General features: G+C 35.0%; 2 protein-coding genes across 9 annotated transcripts in view; one reads left to right on the top strand and one right to left on the bottom strand.

Annotated features, from left to right (window-relative positions):
- The window catches only part of IMMP1L (inner mitochondrial membrane peptidase subunit 1), a 75,519-nt gene extending 75,341 nt beyond the window's left edge, over window positions 1–178 (bottom strand). For 5 of the 8 annotated variants that reach the window (XM_005661044.4, XM_013994453.3, XM_085009258.1 and 2 more), the window contains exon 1: window positions 73–150. The gene's annotated coding sequence lies outside the window, so the exon portion shown is untranslated. 8 annotated transcript variants of the gene reach the window in all.
- A 125-nt stretch (window positions 179–303) lies between these two features.
- The window catches only part of ELP4 (elongator acetyltransferase complex subunit 4), a 226,732-nt gene continuing 211,575 nt past the window's right edge, over window positions 304–15,460 (top strand). The window contains exons 1-2 of the mRNA XM_003122892.7: window positions 304–561; window positions 7,768–7,803. Coding sequence (XP_003122940.4) covers window positions 339–561; window positions 7,768–7,803 — 259 coding nt within the window. The 5' untranslated portion in view covers window positions 304–338. The remainder of the gene's footprint in view (window positions 562–7,767; window positions 7,804–15,460) is intronic.

Below are 15,460 nucleotides of genomic sequence, written 5' to 3'. Positions count from 1 at the left end.
CCCCCACCTTTTCTTTAACTCAGGTGAATGAAGGCACTCAAACCGAGAAGAATGTTGAACAATATTACCCACCTCTAGCCCCAAAGTACCCGGGAAGACTCTCACCCAGGACTCAGGCGTCCCTTTTTCACCTGGGCCTCGCAGAAGTCCACCGTCCTGACGTAAGCTCACTTTTCAGCAAAACGCCTCGCGATTAGTTGACTCAGGAGGGAACTCTCCGTTCTATTGGCTCGGAGAGCCGCGGTGGCGGCAAGGAGGCGGGAGTTTGAGGCTGGCTCTGACAGGCCCGCTGCTTAAGCTCCCAGAGTTCCTATTGGGTCAACGCGGGAAGTTCCAAGATGGCGGCAGTGGCGACCTGCGGCACCTGCACCGGGAGTCCCGGGTCCACAGTGGCGGCGGCCAGCAAGAACAACGTCACCAGTTTCCAGCGGAGGGGTCCTAGAGCCAGCGGTTCCGACAGTGGCTACTCTCGACTGGTGTCCATCGCGGGGACACGACCGTCTGTGCGGAATGGACAGCTGCTGGTGTCAACTGGGCTCCCAGCCCTGGACCAGCTCCTAGGTCGGTTCAGAACGGAGATCTGGGCTCAACAGAGGGGAAACTTAGGGAGGGGACCTGCCGGGGGAACCACCCTGACCCCACATCTCTGAACCCTCCGCTTTCTGACTTGGAGAGGATAGCCTGGTCTGATGGAGATGGAGGGGAGGATGGGTTGCGTGACTACTTGTAAATGCTGTTAACTAAATCTGTTTTGATGCTCCCACTTTCTACTCTGGTTCCTGCCCACCAGTCTTCTAGATTACGACAGGATCCCTACGTGCTTTTACCCTGACATGTTTCCTAATCAAGAGAAATCATTAATGTTTGGAGACGGTTTGGCATTCTTCCCAGGATCTCATCTTGAAGGCACCCTTCTGCCAACCCCACTAGCTCAGGGTGTGGACTAACTTAGAAAAGTTTATATCCATATGAGAGATGGGTTTCATTAGAAAATGCTGAAAAAAGTAACTTCCCTTCTTTCACCGCCAGGCTGCTTATCTCCTGAATCTCAATCTTAAATCATGCAGGCTTTAAGAGAATGTATGTTAAAGACTTATGTGGATCCAAAGTAGTTAAAACCTGACTTTGATCTTAACAGTCATACCCATATCTGCATTAAATGTGTGTACATATGTTTTTGCTTATTTTTTTCTATATATTTTGCTTCCTAGAGTTGCATCTCAAACAATATGTTTAAAATTGATTGGCATTTTAACAAGTAAAAGAAATCCAGTTTTAAGGCTTTCCTATGCAGGAATTTTTCATGAGAAGTCTGCTAAAGAATGTGCTTGGTTCATAACTGTTGTGTTGAAAGGAGTGATCAGATTGGATTGGTAGGACAAAGCTGCTGTGTTAATAAAGCTTGTAAATTAGTTAATTCCTATCAATGCTACTTAAAATTGGTCTATGTTTATATTTCATACATTTTTATAGGGTGAAGTGTGTGAGTTAAGCCTTTTATACATTTTCATAAAATATTACAAATGCCATCGCCTATTGTATTTGATTTGACATTTTTTCTCTGTAACTTTTTTCCCCAAGGTAGACTTTTCAGATAGGTTTAGTGCATAGATAGAAAGTGACAAAGCAAGCAACCAGTGAGAAGTGGTATGTCTTCTTACCTCTGTTTTTCATCACCTTACCTGGACCCTGGTTATTTCTATATAAATTTTAGTATTTTTCCTTAACTGTTTCAAGTTTATTGCCTTCCTAAATTGCATGGCACTGTAAAAAGAAAGGATTCAAAATATCTAACAACCAAATATTTATCTCACATTTTTTCCCTTATCAGCCTTATTTGGTATTGTCCTGTATTTCAACTTAATTTTTTTATTTAATTAATTTATTTATTTTTTGTAAATCAATGGAGCTATCATAACTTCATTCACTTGATCCCAAAATTCTCCAAACAAAAAGATCACATTATGCCTTTAATTCCTTGCTAGAATAACAAAATGTGCCTAGCACTATTTCTTGCATGTAGTAGATTCTCCTAATTTCTTGGTTGAAAGAAAACTAATGTGTAGAAAAAAAACTTGGACAAGAGATTATGAAACATGTAGGATGGATTTATGTGTTTGAGCTCTAAAAACAGAGTCAGATTAAGTGACATAAACAGAATCACAAAAATAGTGACAGTCTGGGCTAATCTTTAGGGTCCTTATTAAGTGCTCTGCGTTATACTGCAACTGTTTCAAATTTTTGGGAATTCTTTTCAGGTGTTTTTTAACCATTTATTGGCTCTATGATTAAAGCAAATATCTTTTAAAGCACCCACCAGCAAGGTGAGCCAAAGCACCTTCTTCATGTGTTTCCACAGTGATATAAACTTAAACCATAATTTAAAATTTTTCTAGATTTACTTAGGGATGGGAACTGTAGTAATTTAACTATAACAAGCTAACCCTAAAAATTAGTGTTCATTAAGATGATTGAAATGTGTCAGTTTTGAGATATTTTGAAATATATTTTGCATGTATACAGTTAATTCTAAGAATGCACAGATGTTGAAGACATTGTTATAATAGGAATTACGACATTTGGAATAATGTTGAAGTATTTTAGTTGTTAACTTCTTAATGACATTTTTGTATTTTGATTTTCTAATTTGTATGGCCCTTTGGAGCTAACCCTATACATTTGTTTTTCATTAAAACATATTTGAAAGTGAAACATTTGGCTGCTAGTGTGTATACACAAAAGTATAAGTGATTCAGATTAATTTGTTTTCTAAATGTTATTTAAGATTGTGACAAGCCTAATATAACCATATCAGAACAAAATGTAATGATAGTAGGATGTTATATCAGAGTGATGAAACTGTACTGTGATGTTGTGGTTGTTGCCTAAATATATTCTGTAGTTACTGTGTAACAGGTAAATATTGTATTGTCACTGCCATACACTGCAGTGATATTTTATTAGTGCCATTGTGACATCATTGCAGTTTTAAGCACAAGTGCAAAATATATTTGAAAAGGTATAATACCGGCTAATGAAATGTTAGTTATTTGATGATATGCTAATATTTCCATTGCTTACTCCAAAGTGTTTTATACATTTGAGAATTTCCTATTACTGAATTTTACATAATCTAATTGTATTAAATACTCGTGTTCTGACAGCTAATTTGTTAGATATCAAGATAGATTTCCCCAATTAGCTAATTTTTAAGTTCTGAGGTTTCCTAACCTAGTTTCTCAACCCTGCCTTTCCAAGACATTTATCTTGTTATTTGAAAACACTATATGTAAATATTCCATTTTTCTTCTTCAAAATTGAGATTATAGTTGGTAAAAGATTCTAGCCAGAACTTTCTTTTTTCCTAGGATAAGAAAGGACCATTTTAGGACCTTATTGTCTAACCTGGAGGAATTATCCTCCAGTCTCATCCTTCAAAAAGATACTTGAAGGAAGGGTGACTTCTCAGGTTTAAATGGCTTAAATTCTGTCCTCTTCAGAACTATTTAAATTTGGACAGTCAAGTGAATGGAAGATAGGGATTTAAGGTAAATAATAGTCCAGGAAGACAACTCTGAAGAAGCTTAATGATACTGCCGATTTCAACACAGCTGTCAAATAGTGAATACTGGTGGGCATATTTCCTTTGCTCCACTGTATCTTAATCTGGTGGCTGGGATGAAATACACTCAGCTTGGGCTATTTAACATAACCTTGGTTATGATTTTTAATGATAACTGTGCATTTGAGGTAAATGTACCTTATTCATTTGTATTGCTTTATAAAATTGTTTCATGTGATTTAATCTATAGAACCATTTTCACTGTTGATGGCTTTTCTTTCTTTCTTTCTATTTTATGGCCACACCCACGGCATAAGGAAGTTCTTGGGCCAGGGATTGAATCTGAGCTGCAGCTGCCACTTAGACCACAGACATGGCAACACTGGATCCTTAACCCATTGTGCTGAGCCAGGAATGGAACCCATGCCTCTGCAGTGTACCAAGCTGCTGCAGTCAGATTCTTAACCCACTCCACCACAGCAGGAGCTCCTGTTGATGGCTTTTCTATTTTGATTCCTGTATTTGCCCAGCCAGTAGCTGTAATAATTAAGAGTTGTTGGGATGTTTCATACCTCCTAGAGAGAGAAGTAAAAGTAGACCTGTTAATGATGTAAGCACCATTTAATTTGAGGTGTTATGTAGTTAAGGATATTGTTATGAACCAAGGAAAGGATATGATCTTTTACATTGCATTTTTCCTTAAAAAAATGCCTTTCATTATTTTAAGCAAAACTATGCATTTATAGTGAGCCCTGGAAAGGACTGGTGTAAATCACTTATCTTTCCTGACTTTTTATTTTTTTCCCTTTTACTTTCTCTGACTTTGAAAAAGGAGATGCCCTTATGGTAAAAATAAGATGTCACATGTGGGCCTCCATATTCTAATATATTAATTTGACCTTGTTTATCCTAAATTTATAGCTTAATTAGAGATTTGTTATGGGAAGTGTGTGGGGATTGAATTCTCTCCCTCTAAATTAATATGGATATCACTTTCTAACTATTTTCACATGAATTTTTTTAAAGAATCTTTTCTTCATATTTAAAAAATCATAAAATAGAAGGATGTTGGCAAAATCACAAGATCTTAATTAAATTTTGAACAATGTATTTTAAACTCTTAGAGTTCTTTGTAGTTTTAAGACAAAATGCTGTCATTTTTAAAATGTAAAATCTTGAAATTAATACTTTAAAATATCAAAATTGCATAGTATTTCAAGCTTTCAAACTCACATAATCTTACATGTTGATAAAATGTTCTATGTGTATTTTTAGTAAGCTGGAGATAAATATACCTCTTAAAGAGTCTAGAATTAAAATCAAAAGTTTCTTTGTTTAATGACTTAGATTATTGGTAATTTCTCTAGGATATGATTAAAGGATAGAAGAGGTAGTAAACAAGGTCATTTTACTCCTTTGTATGTTTCATTTTAGAAATAAGATGAGCGCTTGCCCCAATCTTACCTGTCTTATTTCAGCGAACTATTGGGAAAAGATATTTTCTATTTTAAATGGGAACTTTTAGTATGAAATCTGTGTTGCTTTTGAAGTTACTAATGGATTACCGAATTCAAAGATAACATTGAAAGCTAGCCTTTGTTGCATATACCATATCAAGATATCTTATGGTTTGTCATTTTAGCTTTTCAATTTTTGGTAGAGCACATGACTACAAACTTACTCAGATTTGCTGCAGTTTAAAATATAACTAGAACCTCGGTATATCCAGTGAAGTATATCAAAATGCCTTATACAGAGGTATTTTGGGGAAATGGGTTCTTGTCACACACCAAAGTAAAGTTTGGAAGAATAGATGCACTTTGCTTTATATACATTTGTGTATATGCACACATCAAATCATTTTAACTCATATACATAGAATTAAATAAAAGTTTGATTTGCAAATAGTTAATAAGTTGGCTGCTCCTTTTTTCCCCATGACCAGCCTTCAAGATAACCAGCCTTTACAAAAAGCAATTCAAATTTGAGTCTGGGGAATTTACATAATAGAGCCCATAAGAAAAGAAAGTTGCCTTTTTGTAAGAAGTCCTGATAGGATATTAATTTGGCTGATAAAGGTTATTAAATGTCCTCATTTTATCTTATTTAAGCAATGTCCAAATTTTCTGGAAGAGAGATTTTAAAAATTTGGTGTTTCCTGAATTATAAGGAACAGTGGATTGTTTGGCTCCTTCTTACAGAAAACTACCTTCTTAGTGTAGTCTAATTTACTATTATGGTGATCACCATTTAATCAAATAATGATATATTTTTAGTAATTTGTTCTAATTAGAAAATAGTTGCCAGAATGGTAAGGGTAGCTCTTACTGGATGCTTCTTTGGGCGAGACACCTGAGCTAGGTATCACTTCATTTAACTGTGAAATTATTCCTTGATCTATTCTCCTCATTTCACTCTGAATAGCATTCACAAAAATAAGTTTACTTCTCTAACCATTCCATTGGAGACTTTGTATAAGTCTTCTAATTTGAGGAAGCATAAATATAATCTCAAAGTTATAGATAAGACATCTAAATCTTTCCTATAAAAAACTAAGTTATGCAAAGAAAGGCACCTAACTTTATAGTACTTGGTTTTTATTATTTCATCTCAAATGCTCAAAATGAGGATTAGGTAGTTTTGATGCTTATTTTTGCATATAAGGGAAAGTAGTGAAGAAAACAGTTGGAAATTGTAGTTTAAAATGATTAAAAAAATACTAGTCTATATGTAGCGGCAAACTGTAAAGTATTTAGCCTAATCTTGTCCCAGAGAAAACCTTTTTTGCTCTCATCTTTTATGGTTGTTATCATCATATATATTTCAGTTAATCTTTTAGTTTGACCAAAATTTGAAGTTATTCTGTGTTGTTCTGTGTGGCTTTAAATGCTAAAATAAAGGAACTTATCTCAATATGAAATTAAAGTACATATTTCTATAACAAATCTACTTAAAAATATGTAAGTGTATTGGTTTCTTTTTGAAAAAAATGTTTTCTGACAGTTTGGAATATTCTGTATATAGTCCTAAACTCCCATATGTTGCATTGTAATCCCATGTGCATGCATATTACCACATTTCAAATTCTTTGAACAAAGCAGTTATTTATGCTTATTTGCAAGGCAAAAAATAAACACTGAATGAAATGAAAATAATTCAGAGGAATTTTTCATGCCAAGTTTTCCTATTTAACATTTGTCACTACAGAACATTTTGGGGGGAAAATTTGTTTATAGGTGTTCTATTATGTTTCACAGTTTTGTACAAAAATAACAACCCCTCCCCCAAGTAAAATTGTCTCCAAATGTCCAACAATTTTGAGTAATCTCTTTTGAAATTAAATATGCTTTATATTTCATTTTTTGTGTATAATTTTAAATTTTTTAGGTGAATTTGTTAGTGTTTACAACATTAATTACACATAGTAATATTTTTACAACTAGTTTTATAATATAAAATATCAGTAGCCAAATGGTTGAATATCTTGCCTTTATGCTGTTGTAGTTTCCTAAAACTTAATTTCAAATCAATTTTTAATAAAACACTATTTAAGTTATATGTTCATGATAATTTAATTCAGATACATAGAAGAAATTTTTCAAGTACAATTGAAAATGTTTTGTGATTGTGCCTTTTCTGTTTGAAGTGACAAACATACTGTCCATTTTAAATTCTAAATATGTTTGGCGCATATCCAGACATTGTGTATATTATTAATAATGGAGAAATAATTAGATTTAATTCTCAGGTTTTTTTTTCTCCAAGGCTTATTAAATTTGAGGATAAATATTAAAGTGGAATTTCTATTATAATAACCTTTTCTATGTTGTGCTTCTATAGTAGTTAAGCTACTGTGCACATTTAGCTCTCAGCTATTGAGCTAATTTATTAACAAGTGCTAAATATAACATTAATGTAATGCTTAACTGGTTATGTTGAATGCTGCATGGTCCTATCACAGGAGAAAGGAGGATACTACAGTATATTATGAAAGTAATTGTAATGTGTAGTGTATAATTACATATAATATGTAATTATTTCATAATAGCACCTTAAGCAAAGTATTGCAAAGGTAATTAAAATGTTGTTCTCAGCTGCAATTTTAAAGTTATTGAAGTACCTGTCCTTGATAACGCCTAACTTTTATGCTGAAGATAACGTGAAAAGGTAGATTAATTTTCCTCTTGGTTTTGTTTCATTTCCAGGTGGAGGTTTGGCCGTTGGAACAGTTCTTCTAATTGGTTAGTATAGCATACTTTGCTCTTCCTGATCACAGTTTTCTGTTGTGCATAATGATTTTATGGGTTTGCTTAATCTGAAATTGAGTATGTAACACTCTACAAGAGTTAAGGTAAATTAAAGAGGTATTGCTTTAAGTTCTGATTTAAATTAAAATATTGATCTGAACTTGAATTAGCAAATATATCTGAAAATGTAGCTCTTACAGTCTAAAAAATGTTCACAGAAAATTGTGCTTCATTTTTTTAAAAAAGACAAAAATTTATGCCAATTGATTTTTTGGAGAACCTCTGCATTTACAATGGAATTAATTTGATAAGCTGATGTACATATACATCCATTGTATATATCACAGGTTTTTATAACTGTCTTATTGACAGAAAAGTAACAAACTGATAAATCACCCTTTAAAGCTTCAATGGTTCTTAAATATACCTCCATAACCCTATTTCCTTTTTTGTCAGTTGAGATCATAGAATCTTGGAATTGAAATAAACCTTGGCAGTTATATAGTCAAATATCATTTAAGTACAGATTATCAATGTTTTATTTGTATACCCGTAACAAATTTGTTGTTCCTAGTTTTGTCCTCTGATACTCTTTCATGTGACACTCTTAAAATATTTGAAAATAACTGTTTAATCACCTCAAATCTTCTTGAAACTAAATAGATAGTTTCTTAAACTTTTTTTTTTTTTTTTTTTGTATTGTGGTTTTCACACTTTTCAGTCTCCTGCTTGTTCTCCTGTCTTGCCACTCTGGTCTGGCATTGGCTCTTTGTGCCTAGAACCGAGTATAATATTCCAAATTTAGTGTGACCTATATACTGAAATTCTAGAAATGATGTCATTGCATTTTTAAAATTTATCTTTCAATAAATACAGAATGACTAAAGAAATTTATGGAAAAGATAATTCACAGTTTTGATACAAATATACACATATACACAAAATAGAAAGGACATGTAGAAAAATTAGGTTGTCCTTTCCTTTCCTCATTCCCCATAGCCCTAGGACAATACTGCTGGGTTTCCCACCAAAATATTTCTACATAAGTAATATACACAGGAGCATTTAGCACCTTGCTTTTTCTGCTTAATACCTGTTAGTGATCAGTCCATGTGCATTCATATAAGTATAGCTCATTCCTCTTAACAATTGCAAAGGATTTCATTGTGTAAATGTGCCATGATTTATTTAAGTTCTCTACTGACTAATTTAACTCATTTTTTCTGTTACTAACAGTCCTATTGTAAAAATCTTATACATAAACTTTGCATACATGTTTAAGTATTTATGGAATAAATTCCAAGATACAGGTTCATTTGATAGAGGCATGTTAAATTGTATTAGATATTAGCTTGCTCTCCCAAGAGGTTAGAACCACCTTATACTTCAGTCAACAGTTGTCAGAATGCCAGTTTGCCCTCACTCTTAACAACACTCTATATATTTTTAAACATTTTAATCTTTACCAGTCCAAACAGGTGAAAAGTGAAAAGTGTCATTTCACGATTTGAACCTGGGACTTTTCTCTTTGGTTTAAAAAATATGCAACTGAATATTACTTATTTTCTCCAGGGGAGGTTTCTGTGAATGATACTAAGAATTCCAATGACGATTCATTCAAAAAGTGTTCATTGAACACTCAAGTGCATGTTTGGTATTGGAGTTACAAACATAAATGTTACTCTCTTCCCTTAAGGAACTTTTCATCTATGGAGGAGGCTTATATAATGCAAATAATTACAATATAATAAGTTAATATCATAATAGATGTGTTTATTATTTCATTTTACTGTTGGTTGTAGCTGTACAAGGGACTGCTATTGATTTTTGCATATTAATCTTATAACAGCAACTTTTAATTGTTTATAGATTCACTTGAGTTTTTAAAGTAGACATCTGCAAATATTGACAATTGTATTTCATAACAGATTTTGGTGTCTTAAAAGTGAGTGCGTTCATAACAAATGCCTAAAAATATGGGAGTGTCTTTAGAACTAGGCACTAGGCAAAGGCTGGAAGAAATTTGAGGAGCATATTAGAGAGAGCCTAAATTGCCCTAAACGGAATGTTAGTAGAAATCTGCGCTTTGAGGACACTGTCAATGAGAGGGAAAAGGAAAGAGGTCCACACTTCTAAAAACTGGTAGAGGGGAATCCTTGTTAAGTAGTGGCAGAAAGCTTAGTGACATCATCATTGTCTATAGTTATATGGAGACAGAACACATGCCTAATGAATTTGGTGATCTAACTCAGATTTTTTGTAATGAGTAATAAGGAAAAACTCAAGAATAACAAAAGCACAGTAACAGTTTTTTATAAAAGTCTGTCCTTGATGAAATATTAATTCACCAAAGTATTATACTGGGTATGAAATAACTATTTGTTGAATTAATAATTGAATAAAAGAATATAACAAGTATAAAGACCTTGTCTTACAGTCTGGTCTTTCCATAAAGCGAATACTTTGAAGCAGCTTAGTATAATTTATGCCCTACTACCAACTTCTTCTGCATGCATAAGATTTTTAAAAATATACATAACTTAGGTAAACTTACTTTTATTATGTATTAGCTTGCTTTCTTTAGGAAATCTTAAAATAAAATTTGGAGGCATTTTTATATTTCTTTGAAAGATTAGATTAGCCAAAGGAATCTTATCTATTGGGTTTTCTCCTTTACTCTGTTCCCAAGTCAATACAAAAACTTGTACAGTAAAAAGACAAAAAAAAAAAAAAAAAAAAAAACTTGTACAGTAAGTGAAATGGATGAATAGTTCTAAATAGAAACTAAATGTGGAGATTTAAGGTCAGTGGTTAGGACCTAGGGCATTACTGTGCTGCTCAAAGATTTTTTTTTTAATTTCAGAAGTAAGAGAAAATGAAAGCATGAAGATGATTTGCATTAGTAACTTTTTGCTGTAGACTGTCAACATTTTAACCATTTTGTCTGGAAATAGATTACTCATTTACCAAGGCAATTGCGTGTATAAGTGTGCATGTGTATATGAGTGTGGGGTAACAGAGTAGTGGATTTAATGTTTCAGAAGCAATGTAACTATGGAAACTGGAAACAGTGAGCAGTGCCAGAAAACTCAGGGTAAATCTACTTTAGACCTTTGAAATATAACAAAATAGATGAATATGAATACATAAAAGGCCATTCTCTGAGGAATAAATTGAAGAACTGAGGGACTCCTGCATTTACTTTGAAAATCAAAGATAGCGTTTTCTTAAAACATGTGTCTTTCTTTAGTACTGGAATAGGCTTTGAGATGTTTTATATTTAAATTGCTTTCTGACAGTCTGGTACACAGGTAAATTTAGAACACCTTAAAAGTATCAAAAGTGAAGGGATGGCATAAATATTTAAAGTTCATATAGCTTCTTTTTAAGTAAAGGATCTGGATCTATTTGTGGAGACACTGAGCATCAAAAAGATTTAATAGGAGTTCCCCTTGTGGCTCAGCGGAAACGAATCTGACTAGTGTCTATGAGGACACAGGTTCAATCCCTGGCCTCACTCAGTGGGTTAAGGATCTGGCATTGCCCTGTGGTGTAGGTCATAGACATGGCTCAGATCCTGAGTTGCTGTGGCTATGGCATAGGCCGGGAGCTTTAGTTCCAGTTGGACCTCTAGCCTGGGAACCTCCATATGCCATAGGTGCGGCCCTAAAAAGACAGGGGGAAAAAAAAGATTTAATAGAAGTCAGTAATTAAAATACAAGTTATGTGACATTTATGAACTCATTATTTTTCATTTAATCTCGTATAACTTTAGTTCCAGAAGTAGGAGATAAATGACACGCTTTTAAACAATTAAAGCTACTAATGAGTGTATTTTTGCATTAGTTTTCTCTTGCTTTTTTTTTTTTTTTTTTTTGGCTTTTTTTTTTGCTATTTCTTTGGGCCGCTCCCGCAGCATATGGAGATTCCCAGGCTAGGGGTCGAATCGGAGCTGTAGCCAGCCACCGGCCTACGCCAGAGCCACAGCAACGCGGGATCCAAGCCGCGTCTGCAACCTACACCACAGCTCACGGCAATGCCGGATCCTTAACCCACTGAGCAAGGGCAGGGACCGAACCTGCAACCTCATGGTTTCTAGTCGGATTCGTTAACCACTGCGCCACGACGGGAACTCCAGTTTTCTCTTGCTTTGTAACAATATTAACACAAACTTCATAGCTTAAAAACAACATACATTTGGGTTTTTTAATTTTTTTTTTCTTTTTTCTTTTGGCCATACTTGCAGCATGGGGAAGTTCTCAGGCAATGGATTAAACCTGCGCCACAGCAGTGACAATGCTGGATCCCTAACCCAGTGAATCGCCAGGAAATTCATAAAACCACACACATTTTTATCTCAATTTCTGTGGGCCAGGGGTCCAGGCACAGCTTAGCTGGGTCCTCTGCAAGCTGACAGTCAAGGTGTAAGCCAGGGCTGGGTTCTCACTGAAGGTTTGGTGGAGGAAAGATCTGCTTCCAAGCTCACTTGGTAGTTGACAGTGTTCGCTTCCTTGCTGTCAGCCAAAGGCATTTTCCTTATTATGCACAATTTGGCAAATGAGAGCCTGCTAGCTGGCATCCTATCTATAAAGATTTATTGGAACATATGCTTTATTTAGTTGCACATTGTCTATGGCTTCTTTTGTGCTACAAGGCAGAATTGAGTAGTTTCAGCAGAATTGAGTATGGTTCACCCCAACCTGAAATATTTACTCTCTGATGCTTTGAGAACAAGCTTGCCAATCCCTATTTTATATTATTATATTTTATATTCTCTGTAATTTACTTTATAGTAGTAAAACTTCCTAAATGATTGAAATAGGACAAACTGATGTCAGTGCAATTCATTAGCAAAAGCACTTGACCTTTTGTCGCAAAGTGTTTTAAGTCCCTACAGTGTGGTTTTTTTTTTTTTTGTCTTTTTGCTATTTCTTGGGCCGCTCCTGTGGCATATGGAGGTTCCCAGGCTAGGGGTCTAATCGGAGCTGTAGCCGCCGGCCTACACCAGAGCCACAGCAATGCAGGATCCGAGCCGCGTCTGCGACCTACACCACAGCTCACGGCAATGCCGGATGGTTAACCCACTGAGCAAGGGCAGGGACCGAACCCGCAACCTCATGGTTCCCAGTCGGATTCGTTAACCACTGCACCACGAGGGGAACTCTCCTACGGTGTGTTTAACACTGTTCAACAGTGTGAATCTTGGTTTTCACGCTTTATGAACTTAACCTGGAAGTTGGTTGCCCACGGAATAACTATGAACAATACATATATAACATGCAGATGTTGATGCAGATCTAAGAGGCTGTGGAGAAGACTTAAATTGAATCAAATTATGGGCAGAAATTGAGGGGAAGTGAAGGAAGTATTCATATGGTAAACTATACAAGCACTTGCATAGGAGAGCAGAGCCGAAGGGTATGCTTGTGTAATAGAGGTGAAAGCCCTTCTAAAGGACAGTATTTAGGACTCATCAGAGGGAAAATTTGGCCTCCTCTCCCTGAGTCTTTTGCCTCCACTAACTGCTCGTAGAATTCATATTGGGACTTGGAGACAGGACATGGGGGAAGATATATTTTAAAACTTTCCTTTCTTGGAGTCCCTGTTATGGCTCAACAGGTTAAGAACCCAATTAGTTTCCATGAGGATGCGGGTTCAATCCCTGGCCTTGCTCAGGGGGTTAAGGATCCGGCATTGCTACAAGCTGCGGCATGAGTTGCAGCTGCTGCTCCAGTTCATCCCCTAGCCTGGGAACTTCCATAGGGTACTGCAAGTGCAGCCTTCAAAAAAAAATAATAAAAAGCTTTCCTTTCTTGTAGACTCCCTCTGCCTCGCTGAGACCTTTAAGCTACAACCATAGCTAAAAATGTCACTGAAGGAGGGGAAAACCTTTGCATTGAACGTTAAAGTTTTAAATTTAATTATTCCAAATTTTAGTAACTCAGAATGGTGAGAGGATCATGGAATCTGCTGTAGATGTTAATGAGAGATAAAGTTTTAACATAGCATAGTTGAAAGTAGTGACTAGAAAAAAAATATTTTCATGTTTGTATACCACAGAATTGAGAGCTCTATGTAAACTGCTTACATATATATAGAAAGACTAAATAAACATGAAAAGTGAGAATAAGTGTTTTAACAATGAGACTGAAGGGGTAATCCAGAAAGAAAATTGTCCATAGCAATAGCTGCATTAGACAAAAAAGATAAAAATTTAAAACTGTCCAAGAAATTAGAAAATTAGTAAGTCATTGGTGACTTTGAGAGCAGTCTCAGTGGAATCATTAGGAACACTCATTTGTGATATTAAAGGAAATTTTATGTTCCTGTTGTTTCTATCCACTAGACCTTGTTCTACCCCTTGGGGGCATTAATGAACAAGTATAATTCCACTTCCATATGACAGCGCATCAGATATTTGAAGCCAACTATCTCGCATCCCTTGGGTCTTTTTTTCTTCAACCTAAACAATCATGTCTCATGTTTTTGAGTTGCTTCACCATCCTGGTCACTCCATTCAGAAAATGCTTTAGTTTGTATAAGTCCCCAAATGAAATATATTTTGGTCAGTCTGGTCGACTACCATAGAAAAGAACATGACAACTGTCTCTCTCATCCTAGGAATTAGACTATTAATTCAGGCCAAAACTACATTTGCTTTTTGGCAATTTTGCCACATCATTATCATTTTTGCATGCCCAGTGCTATCAGGATTCACTAAGTACAACCTCAAAATTTTTTCACAAAATTGATAACACTCAGATTGAAGAACTTAAACTACTTTTTTAAACTTCTGTTGAGCTAATCCCTAAGTAGGTGATGTTCCTCCTATTAGTTTTTCCTTCCTCATAGGAGTCTTTAAAAATGTAGGTTGACATTTATTATAGTGTGCGTATCTATGAAAAAAATGTGTTTTCCAGCCAAACTACAGTAGATCTGGCCAATTTACAAGATAAGATAGATTTCTGTTGGTTGTTTCCCCCTTAATTAGTTCTAAAAATATTTACAAAGTGTGTGCTATGTGCCCAGTATGAGTGATATAATAGTAAGGTACCTTCTTGACTATGTGGATTTTTTTTCGCTTAGTGGGGACATTTCAATAATGTGTCTTAAATGCTGCTGTAGGAGTTAATGGGATGCTCCAGGGCACTCTGATCAGCTCTGCCGCCTTGAGAAAAGCCCTTCCAAGACAGGATCTGGACCTGGGAGGATTTGAGGGAATTAGCTAGCCAAAGATGTAAAGTAATTTATGCAGAGGTTCTGAGTTAAGGTGCAGTATGACTCCTAGAGATAGTAATTTAAGATATGAGTGTAGATAAGATCAGTAGGGATTGTATGTAGGTTTAAAAAAAAAAAAAGAAAGAAAGAAAGTCAAAACCCTCACTCATTTAAGACTTAGGTAGAAAAAGAACTTTGCCATCCAGTTTAATTGTCTTACTACTTCTTTAATGATAAATCCCTAATATTTTTGTTATCTGCAAGTCACTATCCCTAGTTTATGCAGTACTTGCCTCTGTAGTAAGTTTATTCCCTTACTGAGTATTGTAATACTTGTTCTTAACTTTACAAATAATTATTTTTCTTTTTCTGATTAAATAGTCTGGGTTTACTTCTTTCTGTACTGAATAGCTGTTAAACAACAATCATGTAC

Source organism: Sus scrofa, chromosome 2 (genome assembly GCF_054392235.1).
Source record: "Sus scrofa isolate SSC_HxYL_T2T_F1_AM1 chromosome 2, Sscrofa_HxYL_maternal_Yorkshire_Landrace_v2.0, whole genome shotgun sequence".
NCBI classification, from domain to species: Eukaryota; Metazoa; Chordata; class Mammalia; order Artiodactyla; family Suidae; genus Sus; species Sus scrofa.
This window is presented reverse-complemented; position numbering and strand designations above follow the sequence as displayed.